We start from the raw sequence: 15816 nt of genomic DNA, 5'->3' as shown, positions 1-15816 counted from the left end.
ATGTGACTTTGAGAAAAAAAATGTGAATTCTAAAGTCTGAATTCTGAGAGTTAAGTTAACAAATCGGAATTCTGAGTGAATAACAAAGTCAGAATTTGAAAGTCAAGTTAAAGTCACAATTTGAGAGTTAAGTTTAAAAAAAAAAAAGTGTATTCTGAGAGTTAACTTAAAGTCTGAATTATAAGTTAAGTAAAAGAATTTGAAAGTAAAGTTTTAAAAAAAGTCATGATTATGAGTAAGTTAAAGTTAGAATTTTATAGTCAACTTAAAGTCTGAATTCTGGTAGTTCTGAGTTAATTCAGAATTCTAAGCATAAACTAAAAGTCACAATTTGAGAAAAAAAAGTCAGAATTCAGACTTTTTCCTCAAATTAAGTAAATGATTCAAATCTATTCGAGAATGTAAGTTATTTCCAGCCTGGTTTTGGTTTCATGATGAAAATGGTTTTTCCCTTAAGTTAATTTAAAAAGTGCTAATTTAGAAACACTTTTGTGTTACTGATGAAACTGATGAGTGAGTGAGGTTTTAGGAAGCGAGTGAAGGTTGAGCAGAGTTTAAAGAGGAAGTGGTTAAAAATTCATGTTTTCACCACCGATCAGTGAAGCACACACTTAAGACAGGAAACACTGATGATCAGAGTAAATGGCGACGAGTCACTGAGGTTTATACTGTATTACAGCATTTTAACATTTATAAAAGTGTGTGGGTTAATGTAACGCAGACAAACACTGACAAAATAACGTTACAGCAATATCTTCAAACAAAACTATGTACTAAATAAAAATGAGACTAAACATAGTTCTCTGTCAAATGTTGATTCTTAATGTTAAAATATAAAATCTTAATGTTTAAAATCAACGTCTTCATCTAAAATAAATTTATTTACATTATTGTATTTTAACACTATCATTTATTTAGTGACGCGTTTCGCTGAGGGTCACTGTCGTTGCCGTGGTAACAATGTTTTCATCAGAATCCTCAGGCGTCCTCGTACATTTGCCAGTCCGGGAGCGACAGCGGTTACATCATCGCTCTTTTATAATTTATAACCGAGTCCGGATCTGCTGATGTGGCAGAAGAGCGTCATCGCGAAACACATCCCCAGAACCTGTCAATGTCAAAAAAGAATCCACAAAATCACATTATTAAATAAAATTGATACAAAAAAAGTCTGAAAGTTAAGTAAAAAAAATAAAATGACGAGAGTTAAGTAAAAAAAAGTAGGAAAGAGTTAAGTAAAAAATAATTCTGAGTTAAGTCAAAAAAAATTGGAGAGTTAAGTTAAAGAGTCAGAATTCTGAGTTAAGTATGAAATAAAATCAAAAATAGTCTGGGTTAAGTAGAAAAAGAAAAAATTAAGAGTTAATTAAAAGAAAAGTAAAAATTCTGAAAAAAAGGATACATTCTGAGTTAAGTAAAGAAAAGTCAGAATTCTGAGAAATATGTTTCTTTTAAAAAAAAAGTTGTGTAAAAAAAAGTCTGTATTCTGAGTTAAGTAAAAAAAATCTGAGTTAAATAAAAACAAAAATTTAAAAAAAATTGAGTTATTTAAAAAAATGTCCAAATTCTGAGTGAAGTTTAATAAAAAAAAGTCAAAATTCTGGGTTAAGAAAAGTCAGAATTCTGAAAGTCAAATTTAAAAAAAAAAATCAGAATTCTGAAAGTAAAGTCTGAGTTAAGTAAAGAAAAGTCAGAATTCTGAAAGTCAAGTTTAAAAAAAAAGTCGCAGTGCAGCTTTAAACCCGTCGGCCATTTTACCTCCACGATGCAGATAACAATGACAGAGATTCCAATGTTGAGAAAATTATCTTCAAACTGCGTCTTCAGAGCGTCAAAACAACCCTGAGACACAAAAGACACAAAAGACACAGCTGAGACACAGGAAGTCTTTTTTTATCCACACAGAAGCGACGTTTAAACGCCAGTTTTGGAAACGCTTAATATTTCAAAATGTCTTACTATAATTATAGTTTAGAAGTGCATGTGTGTGTGTGTGTGTGTGTGTGTGTTGCTGTTTTTTTATTTACACTTACGGAAGAGACAAAAAAGAGAATTCTGAGAATAAAAGGATATTATTTTTTTATCTGAATTGTGACTTTGAGAAAAAAAATGTGAATTCCAAAAAGTCCGAATTCAAAGATTTAACTTGAAAGTCAGAATTTTGTGATTTCAGTTTTACAGAAAATTTTTTGTTTTTGAAACAAAATGTAAAAAAGAGAAAGAATCCAGAGACAAAATGACAAATTCTGAGAGTTTTGGGGGTTTTTTTAAGTCAAAATTCAAGAGTTAAGTTCCAAAAAAGTCTGAATTCTGAGAGTAAAGTAAAAAAAAGTCTGAAATCTCAGAGTTAAGTAAAAGTTTGAATTCTGACTTGTCAGAATTTAAGAGTTAAAAAAGTCAGAATTTAGACTTTTTTCTCAAATTAAGTAAGTGATTGAAATTTATTCTAGAATGTAAATTATTTCCAGTGTGTGTGTGTTGCATAGCGCAGCTTTAGATTCATGTGTTCATGACCGTTACTTCAGTGTCTACCTTCTCTCTGTATGGCAGTTTGGGGACGTCACAAGTTGTCTGGCAGCACGACTTCGGCACCTCGTTCTTCCAGTCCGACACGTTGTAGACTCCACAGCAGTCCAGCTGGAACACAGCGTTTTAAAAGTAAACAACAACAATCTATCACTGAGTCTGAACCAGGTCCCACCACCCGCTCACCTGAGTCTGAACCACGTCCCACCACTCGCTCACCTGAGTCTGAACCACGTCCCACCACGCGCTCACCTGAGTCTGAACCAGGTCCCACCACTCACTCACCTGAGTCTGAACCAGGTCCCACCACTCACTCACCCGGATCATGAACCAGGTCCCACCACTCACTCACCTGAGTCTGAACCAGGTCCCACCACCCGCTCACCTGAGTCTGAACCAGGTCCCACCACTCACCCACCTGAGTCTGAACAGGGTCCCACCACCTGCTCACTTGAGTCTGAACCAGGTCCCACCACTCGCTCACCTGAGTCTGAACCGGGTCCCACCACCCGCTAACCTGAGTCTGAACCAGGTCCCACCACCCGCTCACCTGAGTCTGAACCAGGTCCCACCACTCACCCACCTGAGTCTGAACAGGGTCCCACCACCTGCTCACTTGAGTCTGAACCAGGTCCCACCACTCGCTCACCTGAGTCTGAACCGGGTCCCACCACCCGCTAACCTGAGTCTGAACCAGGTCCCACCACCCGCTCACCTGAGTCTGAACCAGGTCCCACCACTCACTCACCTGAGTCTGAATAGGGTCCCACCACCCGCTCACTTGAGTCTGAACCAGGTCCCGCCGCTCACTGGTGGAGTTTCCTGCTTGTCCTCGAGCTTTTTTCAGTTGTTCAGTCAGCTCCTTTTCCACCGTAGGCGCAATCTAACCAGATTAAAGCAAAGCAACAGTCAACAGCAGTGTGTCGTCATAATAATATAAATAAATTAATTAATAAATAAATACAAAGGTTTTAAAGCTTGCAGTATGCAAGTTCATTCTCATCAAACTCCCAGGTCATGAAATACTCATGTTCTGGGATCAGGTCTCTCTCTTCTAAGCTCCGCCCACCAGATTAGCACAGTACACAACAGTAAACTACACTACATGACATTAATCATTGGATTGTTAATCGATGACTAAATTACTGTGAAACAACACATGTGCCTCCACATGTCCTATAAATAATCATGGTAGTCCAGCCCTGCACAACACTACACAACAATACACAACACTACACAACACTACACAACACGACACAACAATACACAACAATACACAACACTGCACAACAATACACAACAATACAACAATACACAACACTACACAACAATACACAACACTACACAACACTACACAACAATACACAACACTACACAACACTACACAACAATACACAACAATACACAACACTGCACAACAATACACAACAATACACAACACTACACAACAATACACAACACTACACAACAATACAACTATACACAAGACTACACAATACTACACAACAATACACAACACTACACAACAATACACAACACTACACAATAATACACAACACTACACAACAATACAACAGTACACTGCACAACAATATGCAAAGCTACACAACACTACACAACAATACAACAGTCCACAACAACACACAACACTACACAACAATACGCAACACTACAACAGTACACCACACTACAACAGTACACAACAACACTACACACCATGACACCACAGCAGTGAGAGAAGTGAACAACACAAACGTACCTGATCCTCATACATGAGGAGTAAACAGGCTGCAGTCAACTCCACCAACATCAGGAGGAACAACAGCAGGAAGTACTGTCAACAACAACACAAACATGTCACATGATGTACACTAGATCAAAGAAAATAAGCTTGTGAGTGTGTGTGTGTGTGTGTGTGTGTGTACCATGAGTAGCAGACAGCGGTTCTCCTTCAGCGCTCCCAGGAAGCCCAGGAAGGAGATGCAGGTGATGACGATGCCGCTGATGAGCAGCATGTGTGCCACTTTGCCGTTGATCATCAGCAGCGTGAACTCGTGCAAGGTCATCATCATGTAGACGCCCAAGCCGATCACTGACACGCCGCACACCTGACGACACACACGGCGTCAAACTACAGTCAGGACACGGCCACGCTGCCATGCTGCCTTGCTCATGGGTGTTTAGTTCTAGCACTGAAGTCTTAAAGGAGTCTTAAATACTATGTTAGCTGAGTTGACCTTAAGTCTCATGTATCTTAAGAACACGTTGACGTCTTCATCTCAGTGTTAGACAGACTTTTCCAACAGGAAGTAAAACCACTCATTCTCCCACACCAAAGTCCAGAGAGAAAATCAGTGATTTTAGCTGCGGGGACACAGGAGCTGCTGGTCCTCTGCTGCCTCGTGTGGTCACTTTGTGTCACTGAGGTCAATCTAAACAAAGGATTTTAAATGCCGAATTGACAAAATAAGACCTTAGTACTTAGTGATGGAGGCAGCAGTGGATCAACAACTCCTGTGTGTGTGTGTGATGTTTAAATCCCTGATTTTCTCTATGGACTTTGGTGTGGGAGAGTGAGTGGTTTACTAACATCAGTTTCTGGCCAGTAAAAGTTATTTAAGGGTGAGATAAAGTTGCAAACACATTCTTAAGATAGCTTAGTCTTAAATAAGTAACATTATATGATCATATCATATAATATATATATTATACAGTAAAAGAAACCACAGTGATGTGTGTAAATGAGACAGAGTTTACATACAAAACAGAACAAGTTGGCGATGCACATGACGAACTTCAAACACTTGAGGCAGCCTTGAGCCATCGTGAGATCTGACCTACAAGAAAAGATCAAAAAAACATTTACAGAATTATTTCATCTCCTGTGACGTGAAGAAGAGAACAAGAGGAAGTGAGTGTGAACCACACCCACACACACACACACATCTGTTTGTGCATGAGTGTGTGGGCCACACCTTGTCTGGCCCCCCACAGCTTTGAGGGACTTTTTCAGGGTTAAGACCTGGACCAGGTTAGGCACTTTGTAGTTGTAGTTAAGGTTAGGATTAAGGGGCCATTATATGTCCTCACTAACATGTAAAAACAAGTTTATGTGTGTATGTGAGCGCATACATACACATATATATAATAAATATGAAATGTGCCGCATACATACAGTATATATATGTATATGTGTGTGTAGAAGAAATATATATCTACATCAATATATACACAAACATATATAGACATATATGTATTTATATATACACATACATACACACACATATATAATAAATAATAAATGTGCCATATATACTGTATGTGTCTATGTGTGTGTAAGAACTATATATACATATAAATATATATACATATATACACACACGTATACATGTAGGTATATATACATATGCACATATATAATAAATAAGAAATGGGCTTTTTATATACATACATATATATACATATATATATATATACATATATATACATATATATCACACCGCTGTCTTCCTGTAATCTGACAGGAAACACAGGATGTGTCAGCTTCACTGACACCAGCAGTGTGACCATGACGTGTGAACTCACACACACACACACACACACACACACACACACATACATATATACACATATTTATATATTAAAAGCACATTTCATATATATATATATAGAGAGAGAGAGATGGCAGAGTGAATAAATGATAGCTGTCAGTCGTAGTTCCATGACATCACAGTGGTTTTGAGCTTCAGCGAAAAACAACTTCCCCATAAAATTTACAACATAACAACAAAGAATATAAACTAATATGTTATTGTTCAATTATCTTTTCTTTTATAATATATATGTATATATATATATATATATATATATCAGTTAATAACACTGTAAAACTGTACAGAATGTAAAATAATAATAAATAAGTTACTATATTATTTTTAAATGTTCAGATGTTGAATTTTTTGAATTTTAAAGTAATAAAATCAAATCCAAAGCATCAGTAAAACATTTACAGGAGAATAAAGCTCTTACCTGTGAGGAGGATTATAATCTGCTGCTCGTCAGACGTGTGTGTTAGGCAGATCTCACTTCCCTTCCTCACTCTGCTGCTGCTGCTGCTGCTGCTGCTGTTTCTGCTGCTGCTGTTTCTGCTGCTCCTCTCACTTCCTGTTTCTCATCATGAGCCACACGGAAAATGATGTGAGAGAGACAACGTGCGGCAGAGGACCAACCAAAATAAAACAAAAGCAAAGACAGGGGAGTTTAAATTTAGAGACTCACTGACACACGCTCACTGAAAATGTGAAGCTCTCTTATAAACACGGTGTAAGTGAATTTAACAGTGGATTTATGTTGTTTTTAAGGAAACTAGATGTGAAAACTATTGTTTTGACTGGTTTATGTATGTATTTACAGCGGTTCCTTGTTACAAAAACAGCATTTCCCCTTTTTTTGAAACACTTCACGGTCATTCACCTTCATGCTTTGACAGTGTTTCACTGTTAAACTCTTTTTTTTACAGTCCAGTAATCACTGAGGGGTGACGCTCACTCGTGAACACAGAAGGGAATTTTCTTTGTATGCGGTTGAAATGGTGTGTTTGAGTTTCTACGTGAACTAAAATACGATATTGAAACTTGCAACATAAATAGAATAAACTTAAATAAAACTGCTGCAGCAGAGCTGAACTGGAAGGTCGAGAATAAACTCTGTAAAAAAGTCATGAGAAATAGGAGAGAAAGCAGAATGAACTCCTAAAATAAAATAAAACAAAAACCACTGGATCAGCGTTTCTGATGAGTTAAACAGTTTTAAACTAATCACATACCAGTGAAATCATGTCTTTTAATTAATTTGATTTAGAAAAAAAAATGTTTTGTTCATTTTAGTAGTAGTAGTAGTATTAGTATTAGTAGTTGTAATAGTAACAGTGGTAATAATAATAATAATAGTAGTAGTAGTAATAGTATTAGTAGAAGTATTAGTGGTAGTAATAGTAATAGTATTAGTAGTATACCTATTAGTACTACCTATACCTACTACTAGTAGTAATAGTAATAGTAGTAGTGGTAGTGGTAGTAGGAGTAATAATAGTAATAGTAGTAGTGGTAGTGGTAGTAGGAGTAATAATAGTAATAGTAGTAGTAGTAGTAGTAATAGTATTAGCAGTAGTAGTAAAAGTACTAGTAGTAGTACTGGTACTAGTAGTCGTACTGCTGTTTACAAACGTCCATTTCTTTAACTTGTTCTCTGTCTTGTTTTGTAAATGTTGGATAATAAAGTTTTTTGTATATCGTGACGTCGGCACTTGAATGTCACGTGACCTGTGACGTTCTTACTCTCCTCTCTGCACCGGGCGCTGCTGAGTGAGTGAGTGACTGAGTTACATGTGAGTTAGTTTGAATCAATAACTGGTGGAAAAACAAACATTCATTTGACTTTAATTGATTTCCACGCACTTACTGAAAATGTGTGCGTTTGTTTAAAGTGTTTTCTGCTCCTGTTCGTGTTTAACTACAGTCTGCTAGCTAGCCAGCTCGCTAGTAAACAGTTAGCCGAGTTAGCTCGGACCTGAGGATTAATTAAGGGGCGGTTTAAGGATTAATGTGTTTTGTTTTGTTTTTTGAGGTGTTTGACTGAGACGTGTTGACGTTGCAGTGACGTCATCAGCAGCAGCAGCAGCAGTGACAGTGATGTCATGGCGTGGAAGTCCAGGACTCGCAGTCTCCAGGTGTTTGACACGGGACAGAGCGCGGACACGGTGGAGTGGTGTCCCGTTCCACCATGCCACAACATCCTGGTCTGCGGGACGTACCAACTACAGAAAGGGGTGAGTCCAGCTGTAATGAGGCTTTAAACAGAATCTAAACGGGTTCTTCTTAACATCGATGACAAAAAAAACAAACCTTGACCGTTATTGTCAGTGTTTGGTGATTCACACACACTCTGTGAACGAAGCAGCAAACAGGGGTTATTCAACTACTAGTTGTTGATATAATATTGCCTATTTTATATTTGTTTACCATTGACATAACAGTATTTTGTGAAATATTATCCAAAAATGTCTTGTGAGACATGAGGTCAGAGGTCACGAAACCCAGTTTTTCTACTTGAAACATTTGTTGTTGCCTTTTAGAGCCGAAGCTAATGATTATCTTCATCATAATCGATCAATATGTCGAGTATTTTCTCAATTCATCGTTTGGTCCATAAAATGTCAGAAAACTTTAAAAAATGTTGATCAGTGTTTGTCAGACCTGGAAATGATGATGTCTTCAGTTTTGATGATTTCTTGGTTATGTGGAGCAAAGAAACGAAGAATACATTCACATTTAAGAAGCTGAAACAATCAGAAATCTTGTTTTAATCATGAAAAAAGCTTCAAACGGATCAATCCATTATCAAAATAGTTGACGATTCATTTAGTAAGCGATTAATAATCGATGAATCGAGTATTTGTTTCAGCTCTAGTGTTGAGGGTCGGTCTCCTGTGTCACGTATGATGTCTCGAGGCAATCGGTTACTGTATGTCAAAGTATGTCTCTGATGTGTTTGGTACAAAGTGACATGTTTTTTTATGTTTTTACGATACATTCGCTGAAAGGAGTTTGTTTATTTATGAAGCGAGTTACAGGTTACTTCCGGTTTTTGAAAGACCTACTTCCTGTGTGCAGGTCATGGCGAACAGCAATGAGTCGATGTTACAGGACACTTAATTCCAGCTCCTCGTGGTCTCTGACTGTTGCCTCACGTGTGCATGTTTAATCTGCAGGCCGGGGTCGATGAGGCCACGCCCACCCGCAGTGGCCATTTGTACCTTTTTGACTTTCGTCGAGAAGCACCGATGAGTCCTCCTCTCACGGAGCTGCAGCGCATCGACACGCCGGCCATTTTAGACGTCAAATGGTAAGAAAAGTATCCGTGACTGGTGTGAGGGTGTGAACTCATAACACTCATTAAACATGATTTATTATAATCACACAGTTTTTCTTCTTTGCATTTGCTCAGGTGCCATGTGTCGGTGTCAGAGAAGGCGATACTCGGAGCAGCGGCTGCCACGGGCGAACTGCAGCTCTACGCGATGTCGGCGAGTCAGGTGAGAAGTGTGACGTCAGACGAGGAATTGCAGCCACGGACACGTTTTGCAGCTTCAGTAAATTTGGCCGTTGACAACAAAAGGACGATTAGTTTTGTTACTGATTAATTGTTGTCGCAGTTCTTCTTGACTCGGTTGTCTTCACTCATGACTGTGTGTATCCAGTAGGAAGGCAGCCGCAGTCTGCAGCCTCTGAGCAGCATAGAGGTCGGAGCCGAGCGGCTGGCTCTGTCGTTGGACTGGTCCACTGGAAGAATGGACAGGTAAAGACTGTCATGCTACCAAAGTAGTCCATTCAACAGAACCATGTATTGAACAGAAGTCCTGTGTGTGTGTGTGTGTGTGTGTGTGTGTGTGTGTGTGTGTCAGCAGCAGTGACGTGCGTGTGGTGTGCAGCGACTCTGCCGGATGCATCAGCGTTCTCTCTCTGGACGAGGGTTCTCTGACGACTCTGTCGCAGTGGAAGGCTCACGACTTTGAGGCCTGGATCTCGGCCTTCTCCTACTGGGACACACAGCTGGTTTATACCGGTAACGTCCCAATGTTTGTGTAAAGGATGCAATATTGATTTGATTTATTGGAATTCTCAGATCATCACTGGATTGTTATTGTGGTAGAGATAAGTTGGTAGAGCTGGCGTTTCAAGGCCGTCTGAAGCAACTAGGGTTCTATTCTGTGTGTTATCACCGTTCATGCTTTACTGTACTGTCCAATAAAAGCATAAAAATGAAAAAAAAATAATAAAAGAAAAGATGTTTTTTTCAATTCTTAGACTCGCAAGACTCTGAGAGAATTGTAAAAATCTTATTGTCAAAGATTCTAAACACCTGTTACTGTCACAGTGTAGTAGAAAACCAAGGCTTCAGGTTTATGTTTACAACTGAGCTGTTGTATGTCATACCCTCACATCCATTTTTCAGATTATAGCCAGGATACTTAAATAAAAGAGATTCTGAACGATTCTACTGTCACAAACATGCCAGACTTAACCCGCGATAGTCTTGCGTGATCGCCTCCTCAGTCTAAAGATTGTCCTTTTCTCATCAGGTGGTGACGACTGCAAACTGAAGGGCTGGGATCTCAGGATGGGTCCGTCCTGTCCCACTGTGACCAGTAAAAGGTGAGGACGAGTGAGTTTGTTTTTAGAAATTTTTTTCCTTTTTATAGTAAAGTACACGGATAAATCCTGGTCTGTTCTCTTTGAAGGCACTCGATGGGCGTGTGCAGTATTCAGAGCAACCCTCACCGGGAACACATCCTGGCAACAGGCAGGTAAATATCCCAGTCAACTATTTCTGGAGTTCTGGAGGTCACGTGATGTTCATTGTTGCAGGAGAAGAGAAGCCAGTGTCAAACCACTTGAGTTCTAGTTTAACTCGACTCGAGTTGACTCTGCTCTGTGTGTAGCAGTGATCCAACTCTCCTGTGTCTCGGGATTTTTGGTGATCTGGTAAAATGTTCTCCAGCTTCCTGTCTCTGACTGTTTGGGTATTGAGGAACACACACACACACACACACACACACACACACACAGGAAAACGAGTTCAGGAGAATCAGCTTATGTTTTGGAAACACTGAAACTGAAGCTATTTTTGAAAAGCAGGTCACAGAATGGGAAAATCTTGAAATGCCACATCCTCTTCTTGTGTTTGGAGTTTGTTTGGTTTTATTTTCTTCCCTTAGTCGTCCTGACTTTCTTCATTCTGCCTGTCTCTGTGATAGATGTTGAAAAGGATTGTATAGGGTAAAGTTTCTGAGTCTCTGAGTCTTTGGCTTCTCGTCCTGCAGCTACGATGAGCAGGTTCTGCTCTGGGACGGCAGGAACATGCGGCAGCCGCTCAGCGAGACGGCGACGGGTGGTGGCGTCTGGAGGCTGAAGTGGCATCCGACCAATCCTGACCTGCTGCTGGCTGCCTGCATGCACAACGACTTCCATATCCTTCACTGCCAACAGGCTTTAGGTAGAGTATGAAGGAAATGTGTTTGGTTAAAGTCTGTGTGTTAAGCAGCTCTAGTATATTCTGTAAATCATGTAAGTCAGAAGTAGCCAAAACATAACGAATAAAAACAGATCAGTATCATGTCGTAAGGGTTAGGTCACGTTTATGCAAACTGCAAGAGTGGGGGCAGGACTTTAAGTTGTCTAGTCCCGCCCCTCGACTCCTCTCGCTGAATCAGCTGCTGTCCAGTTTCTCCGTAACCAGGTTATTTGTCTGTCTCTGTCCAGAGAGCAGCGCAGGGGCTTGTCCCGTCGTCGCCACCTACATCCTCCACAACTCCCTGGCGTACGGCGCCGACTGGTCCCGCGTTTCCCTGGACGAACCCGCCCCCTGCTCACCTGTCGCCGCAGAACCAAAGGAAAGCTTTGCGGAGAGCCGAGGACACCTGCGGATTCAGTACGAGTCTCCCACCGCCAGCTTCGACACTTCCCTGGAGGACGACACGGGACGCTACATCCCAGAGAGCGTCACGGCACCTTCCTCCTCCCCCGCTGTGGGCCCCGCCCCCACCCCGGACCACGACGCCGCCTCAGTGTCCTGTCTGCTCGCTACCTGCTCCTTCTACGACCACATGCTCCACGTGTGGCGCTGGGACTGGACTCCAGAAGAAGCTCCGCAGGGCACCGAGCAACGCTGACGCCCCCTACAGGCCTGCTGTAAACATCCCACCACGTCCTCAGTGATCCGGTCACGTGTGGGCTGAGTTAAGTACACGACTGTTCACACACACACACACACGCTGAATTCATGTCTGTTCATAAATCTGACTGACGCGTGTGTGCGTGTGTGTGTGTGTGTGTGTGTGTGTGTGTGTGTGTGTGTGTGTGTGCGAGTGAGGAGGAGCTGAGTGAATAAAAACTCTAGTCGCGCTGCTTTAACATGAAATAAGATGCTAATTACTAGAAAAAGAAATAGGGAGGCACAACAATATCAGTATCAGCCGATATTGGCTTTAAATTGTAGTTATCAGATATCGGCAAACACGATATAAGATCCCCTGATATGACTAATGACTAAAACTGTAGCCTGAATAAGCTGCTACCTCCTTGTAAAATGTAAAATTCACATCTGCTGACGACAGAGGAGACGACCTCTGTAACAACCCACAGTATATTTATCAGTGTTGTTATCGGCCCCAGTATCATGAAGGCAATCTGTTGTCAGGACAAGTTAGACTCCGCCTCCTTGGCTGACGGCAGTTTAACCAGTATTTTTTAACTCCTCTGCTCCTATACCTTGATTTATTTGTGTATGTGTATTGTATCATGGTATTAGGGTTAGGGTTATTAATTGATTACTAAATTAATCAAGTGTCGGAGTTTTTTTTTTTTTCAATAATTAAAGCAAGTTTCTGTTATTTTTCAGCTTCTTAAATCTGAATATTTTGTGGTTTCTTTGCTCCATAGAACAAAGAAATCATTAAAACTTAATCATTTTCATTTGTGGACAAAACAAGACATTTGAGAACGTCATCCTTTCCAGGTTTGACAAACACGGATTGACATTTTTCAACATTTTCTAACATTTTATGGACCAAACGAGTACTTGACGGAGTCATTGATTATGAAAATAATCATTAGTCGCAGCCCTAATTGGTACCGTTCTCATTTATCTGCCCAAACACTGTTAAGAGATGGTGTGACTATCATTTCTAACGTGGCAGTAGTTAAAAAAAATAGGTATGGGGACGTCGTAAGAACTGTAAAAAGAAAAAAGAACAGTGAAACTGCTGCGGATCAGTGGACCTTAGCAGAGGAGGCGGAGTCACATGAGTCATGAAACCACCTTTTTTTTGTAATCAGATTTGATGATGCATTCAGAACAGAATGTGATCAGATCACTCAGGACGGATCGATCGAACCAAAGCTGAGCGATATTATCAGTTATTTTTAGTCCCTTTCACTTTTACAGTACGTGTACAACAGAATGTTAAAATAACAAAACAGAACCTATATTTTCATAATAATGACATTATTGATGGTTTCTCTTGTATAATCTTATATTTAAATTGTGTATTGACGTCATACAGCACATCCTCCACCGCATCATACTACTTACACAAGGTTTTTTTGATCACAAACACAGTGCGTGATGACCAGCAACTGATTTTACAAGGGTTAGTTTGGGGTTTTTGAGCATGTTTTATATGAAGTACATGCACATGGAGCATGTAGACTTTCTTAAGTATATGTTTTCTGCTTTATCTCACTGTTAAACACAGTTTTTAGCAACAGGAAACTGAAGTTTGTAAAGCCACTCACTCTCCCACACCAAACTCCATACAGAAAACCAGTGATTTTACATCACAGTACACAGGAGTTGTTGATCCACTGCTGCCTCCATCACTAAGTTCAAAGGTCTTATTTTGTCACTTCAGTGTTTGAAATTCTTTGTTCGGATTGACCTCAGTGACACAAAGTGACCATACGAGGCAGCAGAGGACCAGCAGCTCTTGTGTCCCCCGCGAGCTAAAATCACAGATTTTCTCTATGGACTTTGGTGCAGGAGAGGGAAAAGTGACACAAACTCAAGATTCCTTCTCATAAAAGACTCTCTGACAACCTGAATCATATAAGTACGATATAAAACCACACTTAAAAACCCTGAACTTTCCCCTGAACATGTTTCTGATGAATTCAGTGAGTTTTCTTTTGCAGTTTTCATGTTTTTGGTCACTTGTCTACTGGAAACATTCTTATTCTTCACAATTTCTGACCAATAAAAGTTGCCCGACAGCTTCTACGTTCTCTGTGTGCATCTCATAATTTACCCCCAGACTCAAGAAAAAAGCCTTAATGTCATCACCTCCATGCAAATATTTATTGTGAAGTCACATGTAAAACAAAATAAGTGTTTTTAAGTCTCCAGTAGGTCAGAAGTCCGTGCATTTTAACGCACATAGTTCTTGGGATAGAGTTTAAAGAGCTTTCCTTCCTGCGTCGGCTCAAATCCATATTTCTCCAGGTTGTCATTGCTGAAGGTTCCGTCGTCAAGGTCCTTCCTGATCTGAGGAGCCACCACCTCTGCGAACAAGCTCTGTGCTGTGAGCGGAGGCTCCGTTCCTCTGGGCGCTTGGTATGACACGTAGGGTTTGAGGGCGAAGCCGTCCAATGACGGCACCACAAACTCTGGGACCATGGCTCTGATGGTCAGGAACTTCCTGCTGCTCAGCCTCAGTCCAGCGGGCCTTGCGCCCCGGCCTTTGTTGTGAGTCCTCGATCCACGTTTGCTGGTGAACTCAGACATCCTATCCGCTCCTCTCACCAGACCCCGCATCAGGTTGGACAACACACCCATGGTGCCACAGCTGTTTCTCCTCCTGTCGGCTCAGAATAACCTACAAAGAAAGGAAAAACATCTTTGATTCTACATTTACAGTGAAGACAGCTCTAAACCCAGAGGACAAAATAAAGGTAATTATTTTTCCATAGGAGACAGTTTGACATATTTTAGCATGTTTTTCAGCTTCTTAAATGTGAATATTTTATAGTTTTGATTATTCAGCTTCTTAAATCTGAATATTTTATAGTTTCTCATCCTAATTTCCAGGTTTGACAAACACTGATCAACACTTTTCAACAAACGTTTTCTGACATTTTATGGACCAAACGACTACTCCATTAATCGTACAAATAATCGACAGATTCATCGATTATGAAAGTAATCGTTCGTTGCAGCTCTAGTAAGAAATTTAAATGTATTCACAAACAAAGTGCGTACTATAGTGTAAGACAATAAATCACCAATTGTGCATAATAAGACCATTACAATCCAACTATTCTTGAGTATCGACGTTAATTTGGTGAAGTTTACGCCTGGAAGTGTGTGTTTACGGCCATGGCGTTGCCTAGCTAAGCTAACTAAGATAACTCATAAACCAGCTCGTGCTGCGTCATTTATCTGAAAGAGAATCATAGATTTACATGAACATGAATTGTTTTAAAACGTTAAATATTACATTATTTATTCATTTATAACGGTGAAAAAGAAAGCTTGAGTTCTCTCACCTTGAGTCTCCCTGTCACTCCGCTGTCCGTGGCTAACGTGACTGACTGAGCAGTGACGCGTGCAACGATTGGCTGAGAAGCACCGCCCATCAGCCAATGAGAAGCAGTGATACTTGTGCTCATGTGTCAGTGACAAGAGCGCGCGTGAAGTTCGCCGGAACTAGCGAAACTACACAAGAGTTGCCCTTCA

At 40.3% G+C, this 15816-nt stretch overlaps 3 protein-coding genes across 5 annotated transcripts; 1 reads left to right on the top strand and 2 right to left on the bottom strand.

Moving 5' to 3' along the window:
* Positions 1-206: 206 nt before the first annotated feature.
* Positions 207-6656, bottom strand: LOC131463746 (leukocyte surface antigen CD53-like). The gene is made up of 8 exons (XM_058635742.1): positions 6556-6656; positions 5288-5363; positions 4452-4634; positions 4286-4360; positions 3275-3409; positions 2533-2637; positions 1759-1842; positions 207-1108 (listed from the first exon to the last, which is right to left on the bottom strand). The coding sequence occupies exons 2-8, from the start codon at positions 5348-5350 to the stop codon at positions 1037-1039; spliced, it is 717 nt and encodes a 238-aa protein (XP_058491725.1). The 5' UTR covers positions 5351-5363; positions 6556-6656; the 3' UTR covers positions 207-1036.
* Positions 6657-7840: 1184 nt separating this feature from the next.
* On the top strand, positions 7841-14361 carry dph7 (diphthamide biosynthesis 7). Of its 3 annotated transcripts, none has more exons than XM_058636819.1 (10): positions 7841-7912; positions 8182-8353; positions 9296-9429; positions 9532-9619; positions 9788-9882; positions 9989-10149; positions 10667-10739; positions 10826-10891; positions 11408-11580; positions 11847-14361. In XM_058636819.1, the coding sequence occupies exons 2-10, from the start codon at positions 8222-8224 to the stop codon at positions 12254-12256; spliced, it is 1332 nt and encodes a 443-aa protein (XP_058492802.1). In that variant the 5' UTR covers positions 7841-7912; positions 8182-8221; the 3' UTR covers positions 12257-14361. The 3 variants fall into 3 exon arrangements, with proteins under 3 accessions (XP_058492802.1, XP_058492801.1, XP_058492803.1); XM_058636818.1 differs by having other exon boundaries at positions 7855-7912; positions 8152-8353; XM_058636820.1 differs by lacking the exon at positions 7841-7912 and having other exon boundaries at positions 8153-8353; positions 9992-10149.
* Positions 14362-14415: 54 nt separating this feature from the next.
* mrpl41 (mitochondrial ribosomal protein L41) lies at positions 14416-15703 on the bottom strand. Its single transcript, XM_058636821.1, has 2 exons — positions 15627-15703; positions 14416-14956 (listed from the first exon to the last, which is right to left on the bottom strand). Exon 2 carries the CDS (start codon positions 14914-14916, stop codon positions 14509-14511), a length of 408 nt encoding a protein of 135 aa, XP_058492804.1. The 5' UTR covers positions 14917-14956; positions 15627-15703; the 3' UTR covers positions 14416-14508.
* Between the last annotated feature and the right edge of the window lie 113 nt (positions 15704-15816).

The sequence above is a fragment of the Solea solea genome, chromosome 8 (assembly GCF_958295425.1).
Source record: "Solea solea chromosome 8, fSolSol10.1, whole genome shotgun sequence".
Taxonomy (NCBI): Eukaryota; Metazoa; Chordata; class Actinopteri; order Pleuronectiformes; family Soleidae; genus Solea; species Solea solea.
This window is presented reverse-complemented; position numbering and strand designations above follow the sequence as displayed.

Coding starts and splice junctions, on each gene's coding strand:
- LOC131463746 (XM_058635742.1), bottom strand. CDS start 5,350: ATGGCTCAAGGCTGCCTCAAGTGTTTGAAGTTCGTCATGTGCATCGCC. Junction 4,635..5,287: donor TCGCCAACTTGTTCTGTTTT/GTATGTAAACTC, acceptor GTGTGTCGTCAG/GTGTGCGGCGTGTCAGTGAT. Junction 4,361..4,451: donor ACCGCTGTCTGCTACTCATG/GTACACACACAC, acceptor TGTTGTTGACAG/TACTTCCTGCTGTTGTTCCT.
- dph7 (XM_058636819.1), top strand. CDS start 8,222: ATGGCGTGGAAGTCCAGGACTCGCAGTCTCCAGGTGTTTGACACGGGA. Junction 9,620..9,787: donor ACGCGATGTCGGCGAGTCAG/GTGAGAAGTGTG, acceptor TGTATCCAGTAG/GAAGGCAGCCGCAGTCTGCA. Junction 10,740..10,825: donor CCCACTGTGACCAGTAAAAG/GTGAGGACGAGT, acceptor TTCTCTTTGAAG/GCACTCGATGGGCGTGTGCA.
- mrpl41 (XM_058636821.1), bottom strand. CDS start 14,916: ATGGGTGTGTTGTCCAACCTGATGCGGGGTCTGGTGAGAGGAGCGGAT.